Source organism: Motacilla alba, chromosome 5, assembly GCF_015832195.1.
Source record: "Motacilla alba alba isolate MOTALB_02 chromosome 5, Motacilla_alba_V1.0_pri, whole genome shotgun sequence".
NCBI classification, from domain to species: domain Eukaryota; kingdom Metazoa; phylum Chordata; class Aves; order Passeriformes; family Motacillidae; genus Motacilla; species Motacilla alba.
Window position 1 is genome coordinate 46,870,719 of NC_052020.1, and position 19,274 is coordinate 46,889,992.

General features: G+C 38.8%; 1 protein-coding gene across 8 annotated transcripts in view; it reads left to right on the forward strand.

The window, feature by feature from the left end:
• Nucleotides 1-19,274, forward strand: part of UNC79 (unc-79 homolog, NALCN channel complex subunit) — a 106,815-nt gene that overhangs the window by 55,221 nt on the left and 32,320 nt on the right. For 5 of the 8 annotated variants that reach the window (XR_005257110.1, XM_038138599.1, XM_038138605.1 and 2 more), the window contains 7 exons: nt 1,633-1,785; nt 3,138-4,361; nt 6,059-6,166; nt 10,428-10,544; nt 12,531-12,614; nt 14,238-14,340; nt 16,085-16,225. Coding sequence is in view for 7 of the 8 variants with exons in the window: in XM_038138599.1 (XP_037994527.1) it covers nt 1,633-1,785; nt 3,138-4,361; nt 6,059-6,166; nt 10,428-10,544; nt 12,531-12,614; nt 14,238-14,340; nt 16,085-16,225 (1,930 nt within the window). In the remaining variant the exon portion in view is untranslated. The remainder of the gene's footprint in view (nt 1-1,632; nt 1,786-3,137; nt 4,362-6,058; nt 6,167-10,427; nt 10,545-12,530; nt 12,615-14,237; nt 14,341-16,084; nt 16,226-19,274) is intronic. The other 3 variants (XM_038138603.1, XM_038138601.1, XM_038138602.1) reach the window with 3 other exon arrangements.

The window sequence follows — 19,274 nt, forward strand, 5'->3', positions numbered from 1 at the left end:
CAAATCTGTTGTGAAGGGCTTTGGGCTGCACAGAGGTAAAGGACCATAAATGGGCAAATTTTACTCTGTAAATACTGACTTAACAACTGGGCTTGTTCTCCTCCTTTGTGGAAGGGCTGCAGAAAAAGGAGGATGTAGAAAAGTTTTTTTTCACCTGCAAAAAGCAGCCAATGTAATTCCATGGGGACTTGGAAAGTTGAAGCCTTTCCCACCTTTTCTAAAAAGACTTGTTTAATCACTGGTCAGGTAGTATGTGTGTGTGTTGCTGTCATCATCAGAGGTGGTGTTTAGATAGTGAACAGATGAGGATTTTGTTGTCAGGCAGAATTCCTGTGCTAACGATGGATTTCCCCACTACTGAACTTTTTTTCCTTATTTTTGTGCCAAACTTTGTTGTGGGGATCAAATGTATAGACTGCTGTGAAACTGATGCTGAATCTTGTGACAAGAAGCATTTGTTGGTAAGGGGATGAAGAAGTTACACATAGGACATGACACTGAAAGTGATCTTCTAATTTATTAAAGCCAGTTGCTGTAGAAATTCTTACTATCAACTTTGATTGATTTTTCTGGATTCATCATTTCAATTAGATATCTTGTCCCTGATGCCTTTAGGTGGCAGTTTCATAGCTTCATATGTACTAGCACCTTCCAGCTATTTCAGAACTATGAAGATATTTATGTCTCATTTAAGTCTTCAGTTTTTGTCCATTCTAGCTCTCTGACTCACTTGCCCCTTCACTCCCAGACACCAAATGCGTTTGCTCTCCGTATTTGCTTGCTACAATAAACAAGGCCAACTTTGTTTTTATTTTGAGTGCTCTGGTTTTTTTTATTGTCCCAGTGGTGTTTTTTATTTCCTTGGAGATGAATCACTCCGTAGAATTACGGATGAATCATTCCGTATCTGTCTAATTCCGTAGAATTACGGAATGATTCCACATGATAGAGATTTTAAAAAAAAATTTATTTCTGTTTTGTTTTTTAATAGCCATTTCATATAGATGATATGGCATTTTTTTGGATGGATAAATAGCTTTGGATCTTTCTTTCTCTTTGCCATTTTCATCTGGCTGGTCTCAGATCAGGGCATAATGTTTCATTATTACTACTTAGATCAGTAATTTCATAATTCATACTCTTAGGTCTTATTTTATTACTCTTACCATTATCAGCTTCCCAAGATTATCTATTTCTTCCTTTTTCACTTTATTTTGCTGCTTTATTCCTTACCTTGTTGTTCTTTCACTAATTTCCATCTTCTTCAATTTACCGTTTCTCACTGAACACTACAGAAGTTGTTTACTCAAGTCAGTGTCCCAATCTAGTGTATTTCTTCCATCTAAAGAATCTGTATTATTATATGTATTATATGTATTATTGGTAGAGAAGATCAACTTAGAATGGTGAAAGCTTTGTTATGCTTTTGTTGCACTGTAACCCATTTTTCATTTCTCTCAGACCTTAACTTAAGATGTAATAAGAATGACAAAGTTAAACCTGGGATACAAATTTTCTAGCAAAGTTCATTTTTCAATTCAGCTGACACTAGCTGATGTTTTGTTACATGGACAGCTTTTCATTCAAGAAATGGCATTCTCTTAAGAGCAATAATGTTTTTCCTTTCTCCAGCAGAGGAAGACAGTGTTTTTGATGAATCTGATATTCATGATACACCAACTGGACCTTGCAATAAAGAGTCTCAAACTTTCTTTGCAAGACTGAAAAGAATTGGTGGCAGCAAAATGGTGAAATATCAACCAGTTGAGATGAATGCTCAGAGAAGTATGAATTGTTTTGTTGGTATAAACTCATGCAGAAATACAATTTCCTACTCTTAGTTTCAAGCTATCAACTTTCTTTGTAGAGTTTGTTGCACTGCCTAATTTTAATGTAACTGCTCTGTCTTACTCTGAAGAACACACATTTCCCTGAATGAGTTATCTTTCAGGAATCTCAAAGTAGGCACTCCAGAGTAAAAATACCTAAAATCAGCAATTGTTTTTGAAACATTAAGCTCTTCTGAATTAAAAAAAAAAAAAAGAGGATTTTTAAAATTTTTTTTCAATGTTTGGGCTGAAGACTTTTTACCTAAATTATTTTTTTTCCCAGAAATTGATTTTGTTGATAAGGTGTGACTCTAAAGTAAGCAAATTTGTTTTTGCAGCTGCAAGTGTATTTTTTTTTCCATTGGCAAAAATGGAGTTTCCAAAAAGTAGGTTTTCAAAATCAAATTTCAAAAATTTTATTTCAAATTTATGTGTCTGGAATCAATAGCCTGAAAAAAGTTGAAGAGATTTTCACTACCACACACCTGCCTGCTTTTTTTTTTCATTTTAAGTGTTTGCAGAGGGAGAGGAAGTGATTCCGACTAGAGTGAACACTTAAACTTCTACCACTGTTTTTTTCTGCACGGTGATTTGTATGTGGAGTATTTTGAAATACGTGGATATTAATGATTAGGATTATCCTATTTTATGTGAAAATATATAATTCATAATAACAGCAATGGTGATAATATTTGAAAATGTTCTCAGTGAGTGTGTTCACTCAGCAAAGTACCAGTGCAGTGGCAGCGCCAGCAGGTGCAGCTGTGCTCACTGCCCTCCTCTCCAGCAGGAGGGAGGACTGGGTGCTCTGATAGCTGATGGACCCTGCTGGGCTCTAGAATCACCAGGGGAAAATTCTCTGATCTCAGGCTTGCGCTGCAATATCCTCACTGCCAATACTACCCTTGCTTCTTGACTCAGAAGCATCCATTTTAAGGCTGTTCTGATGCAGTAAATAATAGGTGTACTACATGCAGCCATCCCAATTATCTGTGGAAATTACATGCCTATGACACCTCCTTTCAATGCACAAGGTTAAACAGTCTATCTTCATGTACATCTGTCCAGGATGAATAGACTTTGGACAGCATTTAGGTAAACTCTACTACCCAAATAGCAGGTTTTTGTTATTATTTGTTGTAAAAATCCATGTACTTTGGTTCTGCCGTTAAAACAAAATATAGGCAACTTTGACTAATACTGGGTTTGTATTTAAAATGTCAGTCATGTTGAATTGTGATATAAAGATGAAGGTATCTGCCAAAAGTCTCCAACTGAGGTAGTATTAGCTTTTTCTGTTTTGATCAGGTGAAATAGAGCTGGCTGAATATAGAGAGACGGGGGCCTTGCAAGACAGTATTCTACGCTGTGTGAGAGAAGAAAGCATTCAGAAAAAAAAACTGCGCTCTCTAAAACAAAAATCTCTTGATATAGGGAACGCAGACTCCCTGCTGTTCTCGTTAGACGAACACCGCAGGAAGTCCTGCATAGACCGCTGTGACTTAGAAAAGCCTCCTGTCCCTGCTGCTTACGCCACACACAGGCACAGCGACTACGGGCGCTCTCGGCAGAATTCTTCTACTAAAGCTGAAAACATAGACACACAAGAAAGTCTTCCTCATACAGAGAGTTTCCAGGAAACCAAAAGACCTGTCATCCCAGAGGTTAGGCTAAACTGCATGGAAACCTATGAAGTGAAAGTGGACTCCCCAGTAAAAGCTGCTGATCCCAAGGAAGATTTAGATCTGATAGATTTGTCCTCTGATTCAACATCGGGTCCTGAAAAACATTCGGTGCTCTCCACTTCAGACAGTGACTCTCTAGTCTTTGAACCACTTCCTCCCCTTAGGATAGTGGAGAGTGATGAAGAAGAAGAAGCAACAAACCCGCTGAATGATGAGGTCTCTGGCAAAACTGCTGTTTCATCTCCTTCAACTCCTATCAATGTGTCTGCACTCAGCCTCAGCACAACTCCGCTGGTGCAGTTCAGCATTGAAGATTGCTCCAAAGATTTTAGTTCTAAGGATACAAGCAACAGTGCTTCAGCGGGAGTAGAGGAGGTTATTTCCATTTCTCACAAAGATCAGAAGGACTCTTCAGAGTTAGTTAAGCCAGAAGAATTTCAGGACGTGTCCTCTGGAAACTCACTAACTCTGAAACAGAAAAGGGATCTGCTGCAGAAATCATCTGCCCTTCCAGAAATGTCCCTTGATGATAACTCTGAGCTCAGTGTGGAGGAAATTAAACCTAGTGGAACAATTCCAAGCCCAAACGTAAAGACAGTCCTTATTAAAGTCCCTGAAGATTCTGAAAAGCAAACAGAAAGTGATAAACTTGATACCAATACAGAGTCTGACACCGAACAAAACACAGAGCAGAAACAAGAAGGGGAGACTGAGGAGTCAGAATTTAAGATTCAGATTGTTCCTCGCCAGAGGAAGCAGAGGAAGATTGCTGTGAGTGCTATTCAGAGAGAATACCTGGACATTTCCTTTAACATCCTTGACAAGCTGGGAGAGCAGAAGGAGGCAGGTGAGCTCACTCACCCAGTCAAAGGCTTATTTTTGGGTGAAGGTTTTAGTAACAGACCTCTATAAGGAGATGTGTATATTTATGGTGAGACGTGGGTATTTATAGCATCTGATGTGCTAGCTGAGTGCTTTCAGGTGTTAGTTTCTCACAAGGAATGTGCTACTCATTCAGGTATGAGGGATGTGTAAAGGACCCATTTGAAAAGGAAGTGGAGCTCTGTGACAAAAATACTCATTCTGATAGCCGAGTAAGGGAATGAAACTCCCTTTATGTCCTCTTTATGCTGGGAGTCAAAAAAATGGTCATACTTCTGTGCCTTTTATCCTCCTAATCTAGTCCATGCTACACTGGTTCTCTTTTGGTGTAGTGATTTTTGGCCCTTATTTCTTTTGCCAGCATAAGGCAGTGGAAAGCAGAATGGATCACAAAGTGTAAGGCTGAGCATTAGACATAGACATACACATATATTTTGTTTTCATACACTAAAACCTGTTTGTAGCCTTCTTTGTACTGGGTATCCACAAAGTTTTCTTGGTCTGTGTTTGTTAAAGATTTAAAATTCAAAGATGGGCAATCTTCTGCGTACCCTAAGTGTTTTTTTCAGGTGATTTCAATGCAAAGTGTTGTTACTAAGTTGCCCAGTGGAGAGAAAGTGAGCTTTAGCTTTTCCTGAGATTCCAAGTGGATCTATCAAACAGTTTGAAAAATTGTATGCTGCTGCCTTTAATTTCTTGGCTATTTTTTCCTAGGATTTTTCAGTAACTAGAATTTTACTGTGTTTTTTTTTTTAAATATTAATGAAAAAGGATAGAGTCCTTCAGGCCTCAGTTCCTTGTTGCTGTTGAAGTAAGGGGAAATATTTATGCATTCCTGACCTCACTTTTTTCCTAAGTCGGGGAAATCACAGAGGGAATCACAGTATAAATTCTTCTTAGGATATTCCACTTCTACAAGGTGAAATTGTTCCGTGTAATCGTAGTTAACACTGTTCCCTTTATGTTTCAGGCCTGTTGTCCCATTTATGGTTCTAATAAGCTGAAGAACTACTGGGGCTTTATAAAATTTAAAGAGAGCTGAGTGCTTTTGAGCCTTTCATGTACAGAAGTGTGACTTTGAAAGAATTGTGCAATTAGACTCAGTGCCTATTAAAAAGGGCCAGTTTTTATGCAGTAATGAACACTGTCACCCTTGAAACTGCTTGGAAGGGCTATTCCAGTTCTGAAACACCACGTGGAACCTTTGTAATGCAGAATTTTAAGCTGTGAATCTTCAGGATCAGATGCTAGGTCAACAGCCTCTTGAATGAAAACTGATGACATGTTGGAGTTAAGGGTTTTGAAAGATGCTAAGCTGTCACTTAAACTAGCTTTGTCTCAGTGGTGTCTCTCTTATTTCCATGTTGATGGTTCCAATAATCACTTGAATGGGATCAATATCAAACTATGTGCATTTATTAGTCGTGAGCTCTAAAGAGCATAGGCAGAAATCTCCTTCAAAAAGTGTTTGTAAGAAATAGATCCCTGTGCCCCTATAAAAATTATTATGACACACACACTGAATTCCTTTTAAGATTGCTGGGAATGCCAGATGGTGAATGGATGACTGAAATCATGCGAACAGGACATCTAGGGAGAAGGAAGATTAAAAACTTTGTTGATTTTAAATGCTGAGAGTTTAAGCACAATTTTCACATGCAGATCCTGCTGCCAAAGGACTTTCAACACTGGAAATGCCAAGAGAATCGTCATCTGCACCAACCCTTGAAGCAGGTGTTCCAGAGACAAGTAGTCACTCTTCTATATCAAGTAAGTTTACCTCTGGTTTGAGGATTAAAACCAAAGTTACTGTGTTGTGCATCAGATGCACAGCATGTATGGTAAATTCCTTCCTCTGAGTTCCCTTGATTCTTCAAAGTACAGCTGTTTTGCATATCATTAGAACTTTTAAATCTCTGATGGTCAGAAGCATTTTAACAGGTCGTAGCTAAAGATGTTCTCTTGAGACATATCAAGTTTGACAAATGTGGTTTTCTTGAATTAAAGTAGGTAGCAGCTAAAAGCAGTAATTCACTAAAGCTGGATGTTTATTTTCCCCTGAGAAGGCATTGTCAACTGTCAGTGCACAGAAGCAGAAGATGAGAGTCCACAGGGCTGTTACTATGGCCTTTGGTACATTTTTTGCTGTATCATAGGAAATTAAAATCTCTTGCAATTTTTGTGAAATGCCTTGAATGCCCTTTCCTCAACTGCTTGCTGAAATGTGGTAACTCTTTGTCTGGGATTCCCATAACCATTTCAATTGGAAGTGACCTCTGTTGTTTGAAGTAGACAAGACAAATGGCTTAACAGAGCATATACAGATAAGATGTTAAGGTGGAGGTACCTTGGAACACTTAACAAAATTCAGAATGGTGTGTCCATCTAGGTGACACATCTGAAGGCCAGTGGGGCAGAGCTGTGGCTAGTAAAAAAGGGAGGGGAAATGACTTCCACTGATACCAGTGAATTGCTAGGTCAGCTCAACTGTCTTGCTGAACTTCAATTTCAGATTGCTATAGCAATATTAAATTTTAGTTTTGGAAATTCATAGTCTGCTGATTTGATTGGAAGGGGTGTCTGGCTTGTTAAAGGAAGAATGTTATTTTAGACATGCTAGTTGTGTACCTCCCCAGTTTTCCAACAAGCATCTTAGGTCATGGGCATCTCATAGAGTACATTTGTTGGCCACCTAATGATACAGATGTCACTTACTAAAGCAGCTGAAGAGGGTCCAGTTAAGACCTGTCTCTCTTGCTTTTAGCCCAGTGCTAGTGGTTCCTAAATTCCAACATAGGAAACTGGGAATAGTACCTATATGATGTTGAGCCTGCATTCCTATGTAAATATTTCTTTACTCTTTCTGGAAACTTGCCTTAGTTTCCAGCTGGAAGAAGGGATATGAATTCTTCCATTGCGTCTCTTGTACGTTTAGGCTGAAATGATTCTAATCTTCTTCTATGTATCTTTACAGTGCTTTGCATTGTAGGCCCTGGTCAGGCCTGTGAGCACAAGGCAGTTCTGTGACACAAATAGGTAATATAACCTGGCCACACAAAGCATACATCATTGCAATGGGAGGATTTTGCCTTTGGACTTCTCTCTTTGAGTAGAGAATTCTACAGGATTGACCAGATCAGTAGATAACAAATGAAAAATGTTGCCAGCCACTGTATGAAGGTTACTCATCTTTTAATGAGCTTGTTAGGTTTCTTGCAGAAAATCTGATAGAGGAGAACATCCCCCCTGTGATGGTCTAACCCCAGCCAGCATCCAAGCCCCAGGCAGCCGCTTGCTCTCGCTCCTACCAGCAGGACAGGGGAGAGAATGAGAAGGGTAAAACCTAGAAAACTCATGGGTGGAGATAAAGACACTTTAATAGGGAAAGCAAAACCTGTGCATGCAGACAGAGCAAAAAATGGAATTTATTCACTGCCTCCCATGGGCAGGCAGGTGTTCAGCCATCTCCACAAGAGTAGAGCCCCATGACAAGTAACGGTGACTTGGGAAGATGAAATCTGTCATCCCAAACATGTCCTGCCTTCCTCCTTCTTTCACCCATTTTATATACTGACCATGATGCCATATAGTCTGGAATATCCCTTTGGTTAGTTTGGGTCACTTGTCCTGGCTGTGTCTCCTCCCAGCCTTCCATGCACCCCCAGTGTGGCAGCATGGAAAGCAGAAAAGGCCTTGTATTTGTATAAACCCTGCTCAGCAATAACAAAAACATCTCTTCATTATCAACTCTGTCTTCAGCACAAATCCAAAACACAGCCCTGTAGCAGCCACAGTGTTGAAATTTAACTCTACCCCAGCTGAAACCAGCGCAGCTCCCTTTGCCACTAGTCAGTCACAGGCATGAAAAGTCACATGCTGGTCCACAGCAATCATCCTAGATCCAGCACTGTTCAAAGGCTGGCAACTCTGACATTTTTTGGGTTTTGTTTTGGTTATTTTTGGTATTTCTTTGGTGTTTTGTATTTTGGGTGGGTTTTGTTGTTTTTTTTTTTTTTTCCCCCTGTAACTTATAATTATTTGAAGTCACTGCTGTCATTGAGAAATCAGGTAAATAATCCTGGAAATCCAAACCTGCTCAACAATAGCCTGATTATGTGATATATTAATGAAAAAAATTTAATTGCAATCGCAAAAAGCTGCTAGAGAAAATTCAAAGAGATAATTTTTTCTATTTTGACAGTCATCTGCACTCCAAGCAGTCTTGTCAGTTTTCTAACATTAATTGCTGTTCTTTTATCAGGAAATTCTCTGCTTGATAAAGTGATAAAGCATCTATTTAAAATCATTGCCCTAGAAATGATGGAAATTCTATTTTTCTCTTAATTTGCTGTGAAAGGCAACTGCAATATAGCTCTTAAAAGTGAAGCATAGAATGGTCTTTTGGTCTGGTTCAGTTCTACGGGTTCAGTTAAAAAATGGAGTTTAAATGCACTTCAGAATTATATAACTGGAAAGGATGTAATGAGTAAAAACATAAATATTTCATCTAATAAAATAATTTCAGTGCAGATTTTCACTGAAGTATTCATTTTGGTTGTTGTTCCTCAAGGCCTGTATTTGTTTTGTTTTGTTTTTGAGGGAGTATTCTGCTAACTCTGAATTTTAAACTCTTTGATAGAAAATGAGTAGAGCAAGTTTAGGAGAAGGCACTCAACCCTTCTTGACTTTCTGAAAGTTGCAGTTTATCCCTTATCTGTACTTTCTTTATCACAGTTAATAATGTGAAATGCTGTGTCTAATTTCACAGCTTAGATGGTTACTGTTCAGAATTTTAGAATGGAACTACCTGATAGTGGTCTTTTTAATGATGTTGAATGTAGTTCAATGGATGAAAATGATTCTTCAGAGAAGATTTTACTTCATTGCCCTTGCTCTAAGGGCCTTTTGAGGAAAAACTTTAAGCTATTCTTAAGGCAACATTTAAAAGCTTTCCTGGGTACTTGTGTCAGCAGTTTCACAGGCCTTGTTCAAGCAGGGCCTTAAAACTCTGTCTTCATACAGTGAGCAATGATTTTAGTTTCAGTGGTGGAAGTATACTGCTCAGGCTCAGTTGTCCAAGTGAATGTATTATGCTTGTTCTATTTGAAGTTTTTTTTATGAATGGAGAAAAAGGTGAGAAAGCCAGAAGTTGTCTATGATCTCTTTCTTCCTCAATGTAATTAGAGAAAATATGTAGAATCATTTAAGTTGGAAATGAGCTTTAAGATCCTGGAGTCCAACCTAACACTGCCAGTCCATCACTAAGTCATGTTCCTGAGCACCATGTTGATATGAGCCACAAGTCCTAAGTCTCCCTTATGGTTTTACTTTGAGTGACACATATCTCATAAATCAATCTTTTTAATGAAGGAAATTGTTGGATGAATAAAAATGGAATGTCTGTTGCTTGATAGCTCTCTATCTAATGAAGATAAATGGCAGTGAAGTTATGGAAGGGTCTCAGCTTCAAAGGCTGCTGGCTTCACACTTCAGCAGAGCATGCAGGTGTTCTGCCTGAGGGGTGGGGCTGTAGGAGGCAAGTTCAGGGCGTGCCTCCCATGAAGGATGCTGCTGGTACATAGTGTCAGTGAATTTGTTTTCCTAGGGTCAGCATGGACACAGCAGTCCTCCGTGCTTTGCTGGGAGGAGACTGAGTTTCCTTCCTTGGTATGATGCATGTGAGTGAGATTCGAATGTTCATTTATTGCCTCTCAGCATGGGAGTTTTGGGATAGTATCTTAGCTCTTCCCAGATACCAAGCCTTTTGATTAGATTTCATAATATTTGAAGGCAAAAAGGCACTGACAGTTGACACAGTGAACCCAAGTCTCTTCTGACTGATGGCAGTGGGACCAGAATTGTACTCTGTGTAGCTGTATGAAAGGTGCATATTGAATTGAGCAAGGTCCTTAGAGCCAGCCATCATTGTCATTTCAGTATTTATATTGTGCTGGCTTGTAAGATCAGGAAATGAGTGTAGTTCTAAATGTTGTCTGAGCTCCTGAAATCCTTTTGCATTTCTGACTTGCAGCTCAGTTCAGACAAATGAAAAGAGGCTCTTTGGGAGCTCTGACAATGAACCAGCTAATGAAGAGGCAGCTGGAACACCAGTCTAGTGCTCCCCACAATATCAGCACTTGGGATACTGGTGAGCTGCATTTATTGTTCTTTATTTCTATTTCCTAAATCAAATACTGTGTAACAATCCACTTAAAAAAAAGGGAGTATTTCTACCATTGCAGATAAGTGATCAGTATCAGTCTAAAGTGAATCTTTATAGACTAGACAAGATTATCACCTAGTAAGAGTTGGAATAGTTACACATTTGGGAGGTAGACCCTCTGGTACAGTGTTGTCCCTTTAATTGTGCATATTACTCAGATTATTTCCTGGTCTCATTGAAAGAAATGGGATAATCACAGTTGAATTCATTAGGTATAGGATTTCATCCCTGGTGCATGGAATAATTTATTTGTATGTGTGTTTACTACGCTGTTGGTACACCACAGAGTTGTGCCTGCTACCAGCCAGTTTTGTTTCACTTTAAAGAAGTTTTCACCAACTCATGCTGAACACCTCAAGTTTCTGTTTACTCACTGCTTTTTCTCCTTTTAAGACGAATGCAAATCAGTGAAAACTGAATTAAGCATGTAATACTCATTTCATTTGATTTTTGTTTTCCTCTGTAAAACACTTTCAGTTATTCCAAATTCATAGCAGATGTCACTAAACAATAAATTCATTCTGGTTTATCAAAAATGCAAGATATTTTAGTGCCCATTTTGATGTTGGCGACATTAAAAAATTGTGCTTCTCAGGAGTTTATCAGCAGATGCATCTAGAGAAAGGAATGCTTAAAATACTATATGGAACTTAGCATGCTGAATGAATGTGTTACCATCAGCCTTGCACAGCTGATTTGAAATTTTTTGGTTAATTTAGTCTTCAGCATCAAGTTCCATCAAGCTAAACTGTGTAGCTGAAGAGTGGCTAAAGATATGGTGCATAGTTCAGGATTATCCTTTCTATTCCAGTCTGCTAATAGCATGCTCAGCATGAGACCCTCAAATCATAAAGGTCAGAATTTGCCAGTGGTAAGAATGGGGGTTTTGTTCTAAAAGCAGGTAAGTTTATTTATTGAAGAGACTTAGCTGGATCACCTGTTCTCTTAGGCAGGGTTTGAGAGATTTAAAAGTTACTGCCTTTGGTCTGCAAGGAGTACTTAGCCTGTGTTCAAAATGAACAGGTCAACATTCAAAACTGTTCAGAATCTCTGTCTATTTAATCCTGTTCCAAATCTGTTAGCTTTCTTCACAATATCTATGACTTTTCCCTCCAATATTCAATTCAGCTAAAGGCCTTCAAGCATGGAGAGGCAAAATGAAATGTTCTTTTCTGGAAAGCTTTGCATCTCTCAGTCTCTTGTTCAACCACTAGCTTCGAAGTAAACTTTTTATTTGGACAGGCTTTTTTTGGGTTTTTTTGGTTTTTGGGTTTTTTTAGGACAAATGCTCAGTGTGACTGTTTCTCATTTCAATGCCACCCCACAATTTTAAGACTCATTATAGTCATGCATATCAACTAGGAAGGAGTCTCATCCCACTTAAATATGTGTGTTTGGTCCACGCATGCATTATTAATTTAGTTTTTATTACCTTGGGTAGGTGTCTTGTGTCTCTTCCATTCTTATTTCAAACTACTCTTTTCCCAAGCTTGCTGTCTGTAAAAAAAAAACCAAAATGTTTTGTGCCTGGCTTCTGTCAGTACAAACTATATATTTTAGGGTAGTGGCATTTCTAAACACTTGTTTCTTTCTCTTTTTGTGGCTCATATGTTCCATATCTTGTAGAATCTTTATGGCTAGCACTTCCTTGCCTGTTTAACAACTCTTGTGTAAAATGCCTTTATTATTAGGTTGTCTGTGTCCTTTTTCCTGTATGGACTTTTTCCTTTCTTTCTTGCCCTTCCTTTCTATGCTTAAAAAATTAGCTATTTTCTTTCCTTATTTTTTCTTCCCTATAGCAGTTGTATTTGTCTTTCTCAGTTTTAACTGTTTAAAACTTGTGGTGCAGTTGACTGGTGACAAGTGCTGGATTTGTGGTTCTGGAGACTGAAGTTTTTTCTTTATTCACAGAGCAGATACAGCATGGAAAGAGGCTGTGCAATGTCCCTGTTTGCTTAAACCCAGATTTGGAGGGACCACCACTGAGAATCAGAGGTTAGTTCAGTGTCTGTTTGACCTGGTCCTCTGCCGAGACTGCCAGGAAGATTTCATGGTTCATATAAAATGGTGCCGAAGTTTGTGTACAGTTCAGCTGTTAAAACCTTTAACTGTCCTGCAGAAAAGTATAGAGTGTCTGAATCTCATTTCTGTATAAACTGTCCTTCCTCACAGCTGAAATACACCCAGACTCCCTTACAGCCCTGCTGTGGGGCAGTGACCTACTTTCTGTGCCTTAATCATATTTTTTTCCTACTGTTCACTGCACAATACAGGACATTTTTGAGTAGTTAAGTCTTATTCCGACATTGTAACATGAATTCTGACTGCTTTTAGCATTTGTGTGCTACAGTGGAGCTTACATCTAGAGAATATGGTAGTGCAACTTTGAAAGTCATGGCAGATGGATCTTTATCCATCTGAGATCTATACCTATCCTCTGCATTCTGGATGTTTTTCTACATTACTGGAGTATTCCAGCCTTCCTGAAGTATCTGCTCGTATCCAATAAAACCTTCGGGAGCAATTATAAAGTTCTGAACTATGGATGTGAAAGAAATGTTTCCTTCATGCTTCATAAAATGGTTATTTAAAATCTGCCTTATTCTCATTTCACTCCACTTATGTTGAGTTCAGAAATTGTGGGAGCTTCTTAGCTTATTTTGCCTAAGAGCTGTTGTTAAATTTGCTTTTCCTGCAGTAACCAGGATTTTGTTATAACAAATTCCATCTAAGTCTTGCATAGAGAAGCTTCCTCCTGTTTCCATAGTTAAATATTACCAGAGCAGGCTAATGTTGACATTAAATCTGAATCTACAGATTGAAGCAATTTTGAAAGAAAATTGGCAGTGGATTATTTAAACAGTAATTTGGGAAAGCAGAACTTGGGAAGTCAAGAGTTGGGATCTCCCGTAATACATGACTTTTCCTAATAAAATAAGCATCTGTCAGAAATTAGGTGCACAAAAAGTGCCAAGGGCAAAGGGAGCCCCATATGTTGGCATGATCACAGTGGCTGTGCCCTCAGCTGAAAAACTCAGCTTTGGAAGATAAAGATAATTTTGAAGTGTTTCAATGGAAAGCATTTCTAATGATCAACCCTCCAATGTTCTCAATTCCTTATGAATTATTTATTTTCTCTGTCCTTTTCTGGTTTATCTCCTGTGGCTCTGTTAGGATAGTATGAATAGATTGATGACCTGGTGTTGAGACAAGTGAACTTAATTCCTTCTTCATGTAACTGAGAACTATGGCAAGTTAATTCCCAAAATGTTTGGGGGAATATTGCAAATCTTCTGATGTCCAGTCTCATAGCAACTGTAGAATCATCTTCTCTATCTAGTAGATAACAATTGCATCCAATTTCCTGGAATTTTTGGTTTATGTTATCTTTTTTCCCCAAGGATTTATCCATTTTTAAATGCTAGTTCTAGGTAATTGGAATAATCTGGCAGAAACAAGAAATGTGCTTATATGTCTTTTTATAGACACAATTTATTTCTTATTTCTAGGCATAATAAAGCCATTATGGCTATTCTTTAGAAGCCTGCTCATTACACATTTTGGATTTCTGTTTGATGATTCTTTCATTTTTTAAATTCTTTCCCTAATTACCTTAAGGTGCTACAAAATCTAGTTTGCTGTCAGCACCCAGCATAGTCAGTATGTTTGTACCTGCACCAGAAGAATTTGCTGATGACCAGCCCATTCTGATGACTGACAAGTAAGTGGTTTTTTTCCCTCTCCTTTCAAAGAACTAGCTGAACTTTAAATATGTCAAGTAAAGTAGAGATATACTTGATGCAAATACAGAATCCATTCTTTCATTTATCTCTATGCTAAGTCTTTTTTTACCCCAAGGCAAACATTTTCTAAACACTGCTAGCAAGATGTGTTTTCAATTCAGTAGGACCTGGATGATTGTGCCCAGGTGAAATGATGACTCAGGCTATTGTGTGTCCACAGAGGTCAGGGGAAGCACTTTCCATCTCACTTTAAATCAAGGGTTCCTTGTGATCCATCAGAAACCTCTTTTGTCTGAGGGGAAAAAAAAAACCAACCAAAAAACAAGTTCCATTTAAAAATTCCTTTGCGTTTCTGTTGAAATCAGTAGCTGTTGATGTGTCATCACATGTATTCTACAAAGCATTTTTAATGCTGATACTCACTGATCCTCAAAGCTTTTGCAAACCTGTATTGTTTGGTTAAAATGCCTGTAAAGGGAATGTTAAACAGAACTGTACTCATTTAATTGAGAACTAAAGCAGTCAGCAGGGAGCCATGCATTGATTTGTTCAAAACTTGGGAAGAGAAACCACAAGTTCCTGTGTGTGCTCAGTCCCGTGGACAGACAGACATGCAAGGATGATCACTGGAGAAAGACAGGGCCATTGTGCAGGCTGTGACTGCTAGAGGACCTTATTGTGTGACAAAGTGAAGCATCCCCAAGTTAGTCTGGTCTGTGGCACTTCCCTTGGCCATTTCACCAAAGCTCAGGCACTACCTATTACCATACAGACCAGCTGGGCTTGACTTCCATGACTTTGTTGCCATATTTTCTTTATGTTCAGTAAAAAAGGCAAGAAGATTGTCTGTTCAATTCCATTAAGTTGAAATCCCACAATCTGTTAGAGTCATTAGATTGATCAAATTAAGGCAGCCTCCTTACTGGGCTGAGATAAGCCGATTTCCCACATTGGTTTGCCTTTTTCATAGGTTGTGAAAGCCTGTCTCATCTCTCCCAGATCTGTCATCCCCTTTATAATTAGACATTTTGGAGCCTTTTCAGACCTTCTTCAGTTGTCTTTGAGCATTTCAGGGAGGATAAGTGACTCAGCAGCAAATCTGCCCTGGGAAAGGAGACTTTCCTGACATCTAAAGTTCTGTGCCCCTGAGAGGTCTTTTCATTTATTTCTTAATAGCTGTAACTGCTGTGGGAACCAATCAGATCATTGTTTTCTAATTGTAAAATTTGTTATTCATAATTCATGACTGACAGGAAGGGCAATGTGAAATTGCTCCATCTCTTTAACATCATCTGTGAGTGTCATTGTTTGTGTCCATGGTGCCTGGGACTTAGACCAAGCTGCACAAATTGGCTGTGCTCACATTGTGGAGGGCCAGACTGCTGCAGACTCCTCTTGGACAGTGCAAACTGTTACAGTCCAATACAGTGAGGGAGCTGGAGTACAATTACCAATGACAGGACCCAAAACAAGGCCTGCCCTGTGGCCTTCTCTCATTTGTCACTAAAGAAACAGGCAGTGTAGCTAGTGAGAAGTTCTAATTATGTTCGAAAACTATGGACTAATTATAGAAAGATCCCAATTACATTGTCTTTCTAAATAAATGTGGAATAGAATGTACTAAGTAATATTACTTTTAAAAGATATAATTATACACAGACCTATGTATAGTAATGCTTTGTTTGAAATTTGTTAACATCAAGATATAAAATTTGCTTGCAGGTGCCATGACTGTGGGGCTGTTCTTGAAGAGTATGATGAGGAAACATTAGGCCTGGCCATAGTTGTGCTCTCAACCTTCATTCACCTCAGTCCAGACTTGGCTGCTCCTCTGCTGTTGGACATCATGCAGTCTGTAGGAAGGTAAATTCAGGACTTTCCTCTCTCCAACGAGATTGAAAGGATTTTGTGCCTGGAATTGGGTTTGCATAAACTTCAGTATACAAAGGTGTATATTTTAAAACTCTTAAGTGAATAACATCTGTTTCCGTCTTGTGTCTTTGTTACTCATCATTTTATAAATTTCTTATGTAACTTCCACTGTCAGTTCAATTTTTGGCAGCTCCTTTGATATTCTTCCCTTTTAGCCTCCAAAGGGAAATTCCAGCTCAGCTTGTCCCACTGTTAGCAGTGATGTAAAGAATAAATACAGATTTTCTACAGTACCCTTATTCATTTACTACTCTGTTTGCTACCTGAACAGCACCTGGTGCAGCAATTGGTGTGCTTCTTAAGCTTGGTTCTTGAAAGAAAAGAAAATTCTACATTTAGTTTTTATTCCTCCTGCTAGTGGCTCCATAAAATGCTTGTGTTTTTTTTTTCTTTTTGTGTCCTCTCTCTGAGTGCTTTTTATACTCCATTTGTCAGAATTTATTCTCTTTTCTGCTTTCATTTGAGACATCTTTTTGAAAGAAGCCTTCTCTTTTCTAATAACCTCCCTTACCTTATTTTCTTCTGTTCTCTTGAAGTCTTTCTTAACAGTGAGAGTACCTTGGCCCTGCGTTTCCAGTGTAATGCTCATAAACAGCTTCTGTGCTTCTTAAAAAAATTGCATTCTCTTGGCTCCCCTCTTGTTGCTGCTTTGACACAATTTTTCACTTTTATGTGGCTCCTGCTTTAGAATTTATGCAGGAATGTGGTCAGCTTTTATGAACTTTGCTCCTGGAGGAGTGTTGACTCCTAGGTATGATCATTCATTAGCATACCTGACACTCTTCAGGCTTTTCCACCATATTTTGTATGCTAGGAGAAAATTTGCATTGGGCTTCCAAACCAGCTGCTGTGTGAAATTGTCTCTGAGAAAATTTGGAACATTTGCTGCCATTATTTTTCTCTTGTTACTTTTACCCAGCGTGCATGGGATAATTAACGTGTACCATTACCATTGAATTTTGTGTGGTTGCTGCCTTGGCCACTTCCACAACTTCCTCTTGCCGCAGAGGTGGGATGGATGTGATGGGGTGTTCCAGAATAAATTTCTGAGCAGCGCTAGACATGCAGAAACATTGCACAGCTCTCCTCCTCCATGTTCTTTTTGGAGGCTGAAGTTCAAATTGCTTGACTGTGGCTTCTGCAGGGGCATGACTTTCCACAGCCCTGCTTCTCCTCTGCCTCCCAATTCCATTTAAACACAGCAGCTCTTCAAGTCCTCCATTTCCATTCAATGCAAGGCTGCAGTTCCCTGCTGTCTCTGCTAATTAACTCTGATGGAGGCAGGGTTTCTGACCTAGACAGATGCTGCCTATTCTGTGTGACTCTTGTAAATACAACAGTACTACAGCCACAGAGAGGAAATAATTTGGAAGATGAATTATCAAGGGATGAGGGATAAGTGGGCTACCTTTTTCTGTGTTTTGGGGGGGAAATGCTGCATCTTTAGAGTGAGACAGCTGATTGTTTTAGAGCAGCAGATGACAGTGCAACATGGGGTATTCCTGGTAAATGTCCAGTCTTGTTCCTGCTGGTTGCGATTTCTGACAAATTCTAAGTCCAATAAGAGGCTCCCCACAAAGAAATTACTTTGAAAATATCCAAAATAAGTAGCATATATAAGCAGAGAGGCACTCAGGTGCCTCATATATGTACCCTGCTCTGTCTTTCATCAAGTGGGGCCATATATATAGTCCAAATACCCATCTAACAGCAGAAGTGAAAATGAATTAAAATTTTTGCACTTTTATTCTTACTAATAGAGCTACTACTTTCATGCATAGAAGGGAAAATAAGGAGTTAGGAAGTCCAAGGTTTTTCAGGGCCTAAACAATACACAGAAAGAATTTCAGAAGTTATTTGGGTACCCACAGGCACAGATAGGCACCTGTTGGGATTTTCAGAAGGGAAAAAATTTCTGCGTTGAGGTTACTGACAATTAAAGGTTGAAGTTTCTAAGACTCTGATGTGCATTTAAATTTATTATCTGGTTCCTTAATCAAGATTTTTGACTTGATGATTCTTATTTAACTGGTTTCCAGTGAGATTTAGCTTTCCAAGCATTAAAGCTGTATTTAGGCTTGAGTTAGTGAGGAGCTGTGAAAAGCTTAACTTCTGTTCCTAACTTGTACAGATTTGAACACATCCATTTCCTGTTCTGCTTTGTGGTTTGCAAAGTAGAGGTAGTGATGGGAGTTCATGGCATTTGTGCAATAAAATATTTAGAGTAGTAATGATAAATATATACAGACCGTACATTTTGGAAAGTTTCAGATGTTCCCAAGTGTTCACTGTAGTTCGTGTCAGGTGAAGTTTTTCCGAAGATGGAAACCTAGTGTTTTGCTTGTCACAAACCCCATGCTTGCATTATCACATTCAGAAGGAGAGAAAAACATTAGACTTTGCTTTCTTTTAGAAGAAAGATTTTACATTGTTGTGCTTCTGTACTTCATTAGATTTTTGAAAATAGGTATCACGTCCATTAGGCATGTGATTGGTCTCATTGCATTCTGCAGAAATCCTCGTGTGCCTTAATGTCAGCTGATGCTGCAGTCATTCCAGAATGAAAGCCTGTATTGCTTGATGGTAGCTTCAGACCTTTCTCACCCAGAATTAGCTTTGCACACCAGAAATAATGTTGTATTTTTGTGTGGATTCTTCTTAACAATACTGGAGTCAGGATCTTTAATGTGTTTTTCTGATTTCCACTAGAACATCTGAAGATATGATCTTTAATCCCCTGCACCATCAAGTTTGAGATTATTGCATTGTTGGAAGTATGTTGTGTCCCCAGCTTGTCATGCATGATTCATGAAAATCACCCTAATTTTGGTTCACGCGGTTGCGTTTGACTGAGCTGCCTTACTGTCCTTTTTGGATTTTATTAGTTGGATAGAGAGGAAGCAGTCTTCAGAACAGGGGATGACCAAGGATGAGCAACAGCTAAGTCCAGGATAAAAGGATCATTAATCAAAAAAATCCC